Consider the following 12,069-nt stretch of genomic DNA (forward strand, 5'->3'; position numbering starts at 1 on the left):
TTGACGGTACCATTCTGTGGCCAGTCTGATCTGTACAGATTTATATATATTGACGGTACCATATTGTGGCCAGTCTGATCTGTACAGATTTATGCATATGAACGGTAAATATATTGATATATATTTGGTATATGTATTATAGTCTTGAGTTCAGTTTGATGCGGCTTTTCCGTTGTTTGATATCGACATTTTAAAGAAAAAAAATCACAAAAGTATACAAACAATAGATATGCGTCACGTTGTTTACCTGTCTCCAACAGTTACAAGCATCAGCAGACTTCGTCGGTAAACACTTCATTCCTCACCGCTCTCTGTCCCCTACAGCTGTTAAAACGGAATTCATGTAGTACCAACGAGAGGCATTGTAAATCACATATATATTCTCAATATCTGAGCGTGCTTGTCTTTGTTCTGGATAATTTTCCATACGTGATCGAATACAAGTGTCCTGGTTTAATGGAATCTATTACTTGTTTAAAACATAGCTATGATGTCATTTATTGTCGTATTAGTACAACATAATGGACCGCGAGGTGTCCATCCTTAAACTCAGTCGTCCATTATGGTAATAATGGACAGCTGATTAGTAAATGCTGAGATAGAAGGTTAAAATGTTCTATCAAGGTAATATTTCATTTTAAAAAAAACAGATTAATGAGCATTTCATTAACTTCTATATTTCCCACTGATGTTTACACTGATGTTTACACTGCCAGCTTGTATATTTGGCATTTCACTAACTTCTATATTTTACACTGATGTTTACACTGATGTTTACACTGCCAGCTTGTACATTTGGCATTTCATTAACTTCTATATTTCACACTGATGTTTACACTGATGTTTACACTGCCAGCTTTCACGATGAACATTTCATTAATTTCTATATTTCACACTGATGTTTACACTAATGTTTACACTGCCAGCTTGCACGATGAACATTTCATTAACTTCTATATTTCACACTGATGTTTACACTGAAGTTTACACTGCCAGCTTGTATGTTTGGCATTTCATTAACTTCTATATTTTACACTGATGTTTACACTGATGTTTACACTAATGTTTACACTGCCAGCTTGCACGATGAACATTTCATTAACTTCTATATTTCACACTGATGTTTACACTGAAGTTTACACTGCCAGCTTGTATGTTTGGCATTTCATTAACTTCTATATTTTACACAGATGTTTACACTGATGTTTACACTAATGTTTACACTGCCAGCTTTCACGATGAACATTTCATTAACTTCTATATTTCACACTGATGTTTACACTAATGTTTACACTGCCAGCTTGCACGATGAACATTTCATTAACTTCTATATTTCACACTGATGTTTACACTGAAGTTTACACTGCCAGCTTGTATGTTTGGCATTTCATTAACTTCTATATTTTACACAGATGTTTACACTGATGTTTACACTAATGTTTACACTGCCAGCTTGCACGATGAACATTTCATTAACTTCTATATTTCACACTGATGTTTACACTGAAGTTTACACTGCCAGCTTGTATGTTTGGCATTTCATTAACTTCTATATTTTACACTGATGTTTACACTGATGTTTACACTAATGTTTAAACTGCCAGCTTTCACGATGAACATTTCATTAACTTCTATATTTCACACTGATGTTTACACTAATGTTTACACTGCCAGCTTGCACGATGAACATTTCATTAACTTCTATATTTCACACTGATGTTTACACTGAAGTTTACACTGCCAGCTTGTATGTTTGGCATTTCATTAACTTCTATATTTTACACTAATGTTTACACTGATGTTTGCACTAATGTTTACACTGATGTTTACAATGATGTTTACACTTCTTTGTTTTTCACTCTCATCACAGTTGGTTTGTATGCTTGTGTGTTGTGTTAGGTGTGTGTTGAGTATAATTGTGGGAGATTCTTGATTTCGGTATCGCAGGCATTGTTGTTGTGTTTGCTTTGACAGTTCTATATAATAAGTACCCGAATCCGCAAAACCAGTCCATGACCGTTATACCCAGCGATTTTTGTTTACTGGCAGTAGGAGTTTGTTTGTGTATTTCTCTTCATATTTAGTCATTTATTCTAACAAATACTTGAAAGAGCGTGTTGTTCTATGTATATGTATAGTTTCAGCAACGAGCATTCCGCTCGGAAACCCCCGGTGACACAACAGTCTTCGCTGTAAGTGTAGACTATCTTACCAATGTAAATGTAGGGGCGGGGCATAGAGGATAACACCACATACCTCATGAGGTGTCAGTATGCACCAATAAATGAGAGGATCAGTAGAAACCTCCCTGGTACAGTCTCCCTGGGTATCCTGGGATCCTGCCTATTAGGCGGTGTATTTCACAGGTAATCGAGTTGATATTAGCGCATGTAATCGTATAAATATAGTCATAATAATTCGATATTATTCAACATACATAGCCGAAATGTCCGTTGTCGAATTTCCGATGCTCTTCTTTTAAATACACAACAATTTACTATTCAATTTAAATACTTGTCCATACTTATTTCCCGATATCGATCAAAGCTTCTGCTAAATGTGCGTGTTATAATTATAGTTGTAGGTAACAATTATCTAAAAAAAAAAAAAAAAACAAAAAACACCTGATTAATGTATAGAAATTCATTACACAGTTGATCGGTCGTGTACATGCCATCTTGGAATGTCCCTTCCGAACCATTATACGTTTTTTTTTTGGAGAGAAAAATAAACGAAACGACGAAATGTCAAATATTAGTGTAATATCTGGTTCTTAATACTTGGGTTACTGAACAATCAACTCTGCAAATGGCGTCAAGGTATACAACTGCACTTTTATTACCTTCCGTCAGAAGAGCTAACGCTCAGGGTAGCACTAAATACTCGTACCGGATTGAACCATATATCACACTCCTCCCTCTTTAAAATTACAAGTTCAATATACAAATTAAACAAAAATTAATTACATTGTATTTTTGGTCTTTGGTCTTCTGAACTGAAAGAAACGATAATTCAACATTCACTGCAAATACTGTAATTACAAACGATCTCAATCACAAGCACTTATCACTGTCAATGATATGACTAACAGCCAACGAACAAGTTCAACTTTTGTGGGGCTGACGGTTCCTGGGTGGAATGAATGTTACTTGTCGACGGTTCCAGCCGAGGAGCTGGAAACGGTGCCACGACTGCTGAGGTGTCAGGTACAGAGATAGGCACCTTAGGTGTTTCAGGTTCCTTAGACAGTATTGGAGAACGCGAGAGTGTCTCTGGTAGTACCACCGGTGTATCCACTTGCGACACCACGGGCAAATCGTCAGATAACAGTTCCTCCCCTGACGCAAAGATATGGTCGACATGGGTGTAACGAATGTTTGGTCCTGCCCGCACGAGATAAGTAAGAGGACTTAACTGTCTCACTATCGTACCCGGAATCCACTTTTCCTGTCCACCACGGAAATTCCTCACACGCACTGTCTGTTTCGGTGAGAATGTTCGAACCCGAACTCGCCCTTTGTCATGTTGTCGTTTATGCTCAGCTTGCTTCCGCTGAACGCGACTTCCAGTGTCAGGTTTCAACAACGAGATAGGTGTGCGTAGCTGTCGTTGTAGAAATAATTCAGCTGGCGATACACCAGTAACAGTCGTTGGAGTCGATCGATACTTCAGTAAGAAGTTACTGAGCCTATGCTGAATTGTGTATTGTTCATTACCATCAAAAACATGCTTTTGGAGTGATTGTTTCAAGATCTGGACTGAGCGTTCCGCTGCTCCATTTGAAGCTGGGTGATAGGGGGTTACTAGGGTATGATTGACCCCGTTCCGTTTCATGAACTGTTCGAAGTCTGTTGACGTAAACTGGGGGCTATTATCAGAAACAACCTCTTCAGGTAGGCCATAAGAACTGAAGAGTGACTGTCCACAACCACAAGAAAGTATATCTTGTCTTTCTCTGCAAAGTCTATGTGGACACGCTGCCACACTAAAGTAGGCCACGACCAGGAGTGAAGGGGTGCCACCGGGGGCATTTCCTCGTAGTCTGACACGCATTACAGGCACTGACCACCGCATCGATGTTTTTATCCAGGCCAGGCCACCACAGATAACTCCGGGCTAGAGATTTCATCCTGCTCATTCCAATATGCTGTTCATGTAGTTGGGCAAGAATACGCTCTCGATAGGCTGGTGGGATGATTACGCGCAAACCCCACAGCACACAACCCTGCTCAGTAGACAGTTCGTTCCTGTGCTGATGAAATGGTTGCAGGTCGCGATCTGACACATAATTAGGCCAACCTCGCAGCGTATATTCAAGTACCTTCGACATTACTACATCGCACCTCGTCCCCTTTGCGACGTCCTCAGATGTCACTGGTAAGTCATCCAAGTGAGTGAAGTGGTATGCCTCCAATTCCTCCGACTTCCCGTCACTTTTGACGTATATCGTATTGATAGGCTGACAAGATAAGAGTCCATCGCTACATCCTAGCAGCAGCTAAAGTCGGGACGCTGTTCTTCGGGCCTAAGATTGTAACTAACGTCTGGTGATCCGTCACCAGGGTGAACTGACGCCCGTACAAATACTTGTGAAACTTCAGGACACCGAACACCAGACCCAACGCTTCCTTCTCCACCTGAGCGTAATTCTTTTCACTCGCGGATAAAGTTCGTGACGCGTATGCAGTAGGACGCTTCTCTCCGTTGTCACAAATGTGGGATATCCCAACTCCGACCCCATACGCAGATGCATCGCACGCTAGCCGTAGTGGCTTGTTCATGTCATAATTAACCAACACGCGATCACTTGACAACTGGTCCTTACACGACCGAAACGCGTACTCGGTCTGTAAGTTCCAGTTCTTGCAAAGGCTGCAACTTGGTCGACAGATTCGGCAAATACTGACCATAATAGTTCAAAAGTCCTAGAAATGACTTCAGTTCAGAAGCATTTGTCAGACTCGGCGCGTTCTTGATCGCTTCGATTTTCGCCTCAGTGGGATGGATCCACCATCTGACACATATACTCGACGGTGTCCTCCAGGAGCCTACACTTGTCCTCGCGTAGACGGACGATGTGCTCCTCGAGTCTGCGCAACACTTCACCTAAGATATTGATGTGTTCACTGTCGCTCGGTGCCGTGACCAGGATGTCGTCGATACGACACATGGTATGCGGTACTCCCTGCAATTTCTGATCCATTACTGACTGAAAGATAGCTGGGGCCGATGCTACACCGAACGGTTACCGATGATACCTGAATAATCCCAGGTGTGTGTTTATGGTTAAATACTTCTCTGAGGCCTCGTCTGATGTTAACTGATGGAACGCCTGCGATAGATCCAACTTCGTTAACTTCTGACCACCGACCAGCTGTGCAAATATGTCTTCCACATTCGGGTGTGGATACTGTTGTTCATCTAAGCACCTGTTTACAGTCACCTTGAAGTCGCCACAAAGGCGTATCGACTTATCGGCCTTGTACACAGTGACAATCAGGGTAGCCCAATCGCTTCGCTCGACTCGCGACACAATGCCTTCATTTTCAAGCCTATGAAGCTCCTTCTCTATGGCTTCCTTCAGGAAAAAAAGCACAGGCCTAGCCTTACTGAATGTGGGCTGTATATCCGACCGAACCTTAACTTGAGCCTTGAATTTCTGTATCGTTCTCAGACCTTTCTAAAACAGCTTGTCATGCTTGACCAACAGTTCCTTGACCGACGTATCAACGCGCTGCGACTGCATTGACTGGGTAACAGGAAATATACTTGGCCAATCGAGCTTGATGTAGCTTAGCCAGTTCCGACCTAACAACGATGGACGGTTGCCACATGCGACGCGCAACAACAAGTTGCGGCTCTGATTTCTGTATGTCACCGGAACGGTTACCTCACCGCGTAACGACACCTTCACGCCACCATAGCCTTTCAGCTTGACCGTGGGGTTTTGCAGAGCTAAATGAGAGAGATGATCTGTGTACACCTTCTCCAAGCAAATAGTTACCGCGGCTCCGATGTCAATTTCCATCTGAACCGGACAACCGTTCAAATCGAGGTTCACCTTATAGCCCTTGTCAACACTAGCGACATTATACAGGCCCTATAAGAACTCATTATCCTCGAGCTCCTCGCCTCAACATACTTAGTCTTACTAATATTAGTACCGCGTACAGGCCCTTTTGACCTTTTGGTTGGAAATTTTTCCCAATATGTCTCTTTCTGACACACAAAACACTTCGCATGCAGTAATTTACAGTCAGCGGGTGTATGTTTTCAACCACAGCGAAAACACCTTTTACCTGAGTCACTGTTGGTTCCCTCGGCCTTGTCCGAGTGTGAACTTTCAGTACCCGAGTACTTTGATTTCCGAGACTTGTACTTCTGACCTTTGTTCACAACATTGACTGACCCTATTGCCGGCTGCGACATTTCCTCAGTGTTCTTAGTCGCCATCTCCATGGCTAACGCGATTTCATTAGTCTTGGCTAGGTCTAAGTCTTTCTCGGCCAACAGTTTCTTTTGTATGACCTCACTCCAAGACACACAGTCTCTAACAACGTGAAGGTGTGCCTATTAAAGATACCTGGACACACAGTCTCTAACAACGTGAAGGTGTGCCTATTAAAGATACCTAGACACACAGTCCCTAACAACGTGAAGGTGTGCACTTTAACAACGTGAAGGTGTGAGTTACCTACACACACACAGTCCAGTCTCTAACAACGTGATAGTGTTCCTATTTGCGTTACCTAGACACAGTCTCCAAAAACGTGAAGGTGTGCCTATTTAAGTTACCGAGACACACAGTCTCTAACAACGTGAAGGTGTGCCTATTTAAGTTACCGAGACACACATTCTCTAACAAGGTGAAGGTGTGCCTATTTTAGTTGCTGAGACACACAGTCTCTAACAACGTGAAGGTGTGCCTATTAAAGATACCTAGACACACAGTCTCTAACAACGTGAAGGTGTGCCTTTTAGAGTTACCTAGACACACAGTCCCTAAAAACGTGAAGGTGTGCCTATTTGAGTTACATAGACACACAGTCTCTAACAACGTGAAGGTGTGCCTATTAAAGATACCTAGACACACAGTCTCTAACAACGTGAAGGTGTGCCTTTTTGAAGGTGTGCTTATTTGAGTTACCTAGACACACAGTCTAGACACAGTCTCCAAAAACTAACAACGTGAAGGTGTGCCTATTTAAGTTACCGAGACACACAGTCTCTAACAACGTGAAGGTGTGCCTATTTAAGTTACTGAGACACACAGTCTCTAACAACGTGAAGGTGTGCCTATTAAAGATACCTAGACACACAGTCTCTAACAACGTGAAGGTGTGCCTATTAAAGATACCTAGACACACAGTCTCTAACAACGTGAAGGTGTGCCTTTTAGAGTTACCTAGACACACAGTCCCTAAAAACGTGAAGGTGTGCTTATTTGAGTTACATAGACACACAGTCTCTAACAACGTGAAGGTGTGCCTATTTGAGTTACCTAGACACACAGTCCCTAACAACGTGAAGGTGTGCTTATTTGAGTTACATAGACACACAGTCTCTAACAACGTGAAGGTGTGCCTATTTGGAGGATTAATTTCTTAGATTATTTATTACTTCGTGCAAAGGTATTACAACTGTTCTACATTTAACAATATATAAGATACAATGTTGCTGGATTATATTGCGAAGAATTATGAGGAATTCTTTGCATGTTGAGGAACATCCCATGGCACTTTATTTGTAATTAACATTTTATGATAATACATGTAGCAAGTAAGTGAATTGCATATGTTTCTAACAACCAGACTCGGTTATGGTGTTAACGACAACAGGTAGCTTCGATTGAACACGTGTTGTTGGAACTTCTTTGCCTGTGAATTGATAGTTCTAGTCTGTATTTGATGAAAGAGATGACCAAGGTAGTACAGGGTGCTTACAGTGTGGCAGCACATGCCCAAAATGCGTTTGCATGTTGGACACTGACAGTGATAATCTATGTTAGGGTAATCCTTGTCAGCATTGAATATTATCCAAACATTGTATTTAGTCTTGGGTTTGTAACGGGAAAGTTTTTATCCTCGGGTGAGGCATCAGCGTGCTGGTGCACCCGTACCTGGAAATCACTATCATTGATCAGGTGGTCTGCAATGTACACGAAGGCTTGCTCTATGTTTATCTGCTGTTACTTCACGGCCATTAGATGGATTGAATATCGGACTACGGATCAGATTTAGTCAGGCTGCAGTTTTTCGAGCAAGCTGTTCAATTATTTGAATAGAATAATGGACAGATAGCCATTCTATAAAAAGCTTTCATCGTATGAATTGTCGGCGGTTACTTTCTTTTTTGTGCTTTGTCTCTGTTTGTTATTTCCGTGTCGTGACTTAGCTGATTCCTAGTATGAAGGCATGAGTGTTTCCAAACCAGATGATTTGATGAGGTCAAGAAGATTCCTGAACCCTCTGTCAACAACAATTTTATCGCTATCATTTAGATCATATTTGTAGGTTTGATACAAAGTCTTTTTTGTTATCTTGACATCGTTTTAATTGCCATATAATGGTTATGTTGTGTTAAGAACGAAGGGATCTGGAAGGACGAAACTCATTAACTAAGATAATTAAACTTTATTTGTCCGCAATAAGATGACCTTTGCTTTTCATACTTTTCCTGGCGTGCATACACGAGCCATTCAAGACAATTGAAGCTTTATTTCCATAGAAAGCCTTTGTGAAAGCTTTGCTTCTTTTTTTGTAGATTTTGTAAACCAAGGTATATATATGCGATGGCCTTGTTCATTGCAGAAGTAACCAGTTTAGGAAACCAATACAATCAATGCATTAAGCGACGCCCAGAATTTAACTCCAACAAGAGTAATGCGTGGAATGTGGACTAATTTGTTTGAAGGATGATGCCGGTTTTTAGCTCATGAATCTTATCATGTCATTAAGTGACCAAACCTGTACATGCCTTACAGTCCTCATGTTAGGGAGACACAAAGCCCGCGCTGGGTTTGCCAATTCAGACAATCACATTCAGCAGAACATTTATAACAGTTTCTGCTTTGTCACAGAAACGTTAATGGGGTACTTTTTGTTCATGTTAACTTGCACATTTGGAAGTAAGTAACACCATTGAGATTATTTGAGCATACAGTGGAGTCAGCAGGTCACCACAATTGAAATTGTAGTCAAAGAGTCAGACGTGCAGAGCGAAGTAGAGACAATAGATAGTAGGACACATAGTGAAAACAAATTGTGCATCGCCTGTGGGAGCTTTCACCACAGATGTATCCCCAGACGGAGGTGAGCATTTATTTATACAAGGTTAATCCGACTCCGACTGAGACCTCTCTGACACCAACTGGTTTTGGTTTCATGTCGTAGCTTTTAAAGTATTCGTAACATCATCATTGAATATTGATTGGTCTATACCTTCTGTAGTACCCCGTTCTCGAAATGTACACCCTGATCCAACACAAGTCATGTAACTGGCAAACCATATAGCCGGTCATTTTCGTGAGGATGATATTTTCTCGCGAAAATTACATTAACGTGACCGCGAAAATGCAATTCGTCAAATAATGAGACACGAGTGTATTAAATGCCCTTTCACATCCAGATTGCGAAAGTTAAATTCATCATATTATAATTTGATCTTTTCAAAGGAAAATCGCAAAAATTTTGAATCGTGGAAATTACTAGCTATCAATAACAGTTCGGCATAAAATGTGTTATTATGAATTATATTTACACATACACGGGTTGTCTATGCCTTCTTGTCAGCTCTGCCAATGTTTTAATTATTTCAATAACCTGGTTTTTTACATATATATAGTGTGGGCATTGGCAATGATGTCCTTTTGACTTTTAATAATACACGTGCCGGTGCAGTGAGGAATAACACCAAGTTTTAATCATATATGTAATCACGTAATATATGGTATGATTACAAATTGTTCATCAATGACCAATAATGTAGTTATTACTTAAGTCCCTATTAAACAAATAACACGAGAAATATAAAATCATTCAATGACAACCATTTAGAAATATATTTTATGTAATATTCAATTTCTCTGAAGAGTTTACTAAGGAGTAAAATATACTTCGTTTTAACAGAGATACATTAGACCTAACTACAGTATACTGTTTAGCGTTAATAGTATTTTCGGAGTATTAACGCTGAAAGTATAGCGTATACATATTATTTCACTTATTACAGTGTCTGCATGGTGATTATATAGCAGCTAGATGAAATAGAACGTTTGCAGTATTTATGAAATTTCACCTAACGAAGGCGGGATACATCCAAAAACATTTAGATGGAACTGTTGGCTTCATTCTCGTGACGTCATTTTGAATATGTTATTCTACTCCGATTTTTTGTTTCCTAACTTAACTATTGTAACGGGAAGAATCCATTACCCTTTGTGGCTTCTAAAACGATCCGAGATACACGAGCGATAATCTACGGGAAGTAATTAACACAGTATAATGATTCGGCCGAACGAGTTGTCTCCCATATTTACTGCTAATTTGTCCTATATTAACACCGTTCAAAAAGGGTAACTCTCTGTGTGCCGCTATAAATAGCATTCCAAGTGCAATATAGTTTCAGAAAGAAAAAAAAAAGAATAAGATATTCAAAGTGTCAAAATATATTATTATTATTATTATTATTATTATTATTATTATTATTTAGGTATTATCTATTATTATAATTATAATTAATATATATGGCTACCAGTTAGCATTTGCCTATCAGTTTTAGAAGTCCGTTCTGATATCCAAGAGTTACTGCCCCTTGTTTACACTCTGTCATAACCTGACAGCCGATGGCAAGAAAGAAAGAGAACTCGAGTCAACATGCAGAGATAAGGCTGAAGATAATAGCGATACGAAAATAGTTGTCAAAACCCTATTTTATTACAAACTGGTGTAAATATAGAAGCATTTGAAACAATTGTAAGTGTTGGACATGAATACATTGTAGCAATATATTTCATATTATATGCCTTAAATTATCATCGGAGCTAATGCTAATAATCTAACTGTGTAATTATGTATTGAGGGTAACCAACAAAATGAAGAATAACGATTTCCTGGTTGTGAAAATATAAACACGATATTTTTCGTTTACAGTAATTAAATAAATATTTATGTAATAATTTCATTTTTTCGTAAAATCACATGATCTGACCGCACGTGGACGTTTACGTAATTACTGAAGCTGTCTTAAGCTATCTCCCTTAAACAAAAGTTAAAACATAACTATGATGTCATTTATTGTTGTATTAGTCCATTACATAACACAATGGACCGCGAGGGGTCCATCCTTAAACTAAAACCATAATGGACAGCTGATTAGTAAATGCTGAGATAGAAGGTAAAAACTCCCAATCATTGATATACTGATGTTCACACTGATGTTAACGCTGATATTTACACTGATTTTCAGATATTTACACTGATGTTTACACTGCCAGCTTATATGTTGAGCTCAGTTCTTCCTTGTTTTTCACTCTCATCACATTTTTGCTTTTAACATTAGATCCACTGGTATTTCTATATATTACTGATACCTTCTTGTTGTTCGTCACTGGTGCCCTTTATCCAGGACGTAAATAGTTTGTACATTGGTCCTTTCTCTCTGTACTTGCCATTTGTTCCAACAGCCCACCGAATCTTACTCTCACTTTTCGCACACTTTACAGCTTCTACCATAATTTGTAAGTCGGATGTCTGCAATGGTTCCAGTGAACATGTAAAAGGTCATGATCATTAGCCTAGTAATGTCCGAAAAATTTTACTTTTCAGTCGAAAAAATTGGATGATACCTGTTTACCTCCGTGTCTAAAATATCACTTAGTATTCCTGCACTATCTGAACCGTTCCCTTTACCATCAGAATGATCTCTTCTTGTACATATTGAGCACCAAATACGAAGGCGGAATCGGAGGACATGTTGAAAATCTAAAAAATACACTAAAAAATGGCAGATGAGAACAGAAATAATATAATGATATCCCGCCTGAAAATCTGTATAACCTGTATAATATGT

General features: G+C 39.6%; 1 protein-coding gene across 1 annotated transcript; it reads right to left on the minus strand.

Annotated features, from left to right (window-relative positions):
* Positions 1-3,084: 3,084 nt before the first annotated feature.
* LOC132561339 (uncharacterized protein K02A2.6-like) lies at positions 3,085-4,074 on the minus strand. Its single transcript, XM_060226062.1, has one exon. The coding sequence runs from the start codon at positions 4,072-4,074 to the stop codon at positions 3,085-3,087; it is 990 nt and encodes a 329-aa protein (XP_060082045.1).
* Positions 4,075-12,069: the final 7,995 nt, after the last annotated feature.

The sequence above is a fragment of the Ylistrum balloti genome, unplaced genomic scaffold (assembly GCF_031769215.1).
Source record: "Ylistrum balloti isolate Yb309-2 unplaced genomic scaffold, AGI_CSIRO_Ybal_v1 Utg371194, whole genome shotgun sequence".
Classification (NCBI taxonomy): domain Eukaryota; kingdom Metazoa; phylum Mollusca; class Bivalvia; order Pectinida; family Pectinidae; genus Ylistrum; species Ylistrum balloti.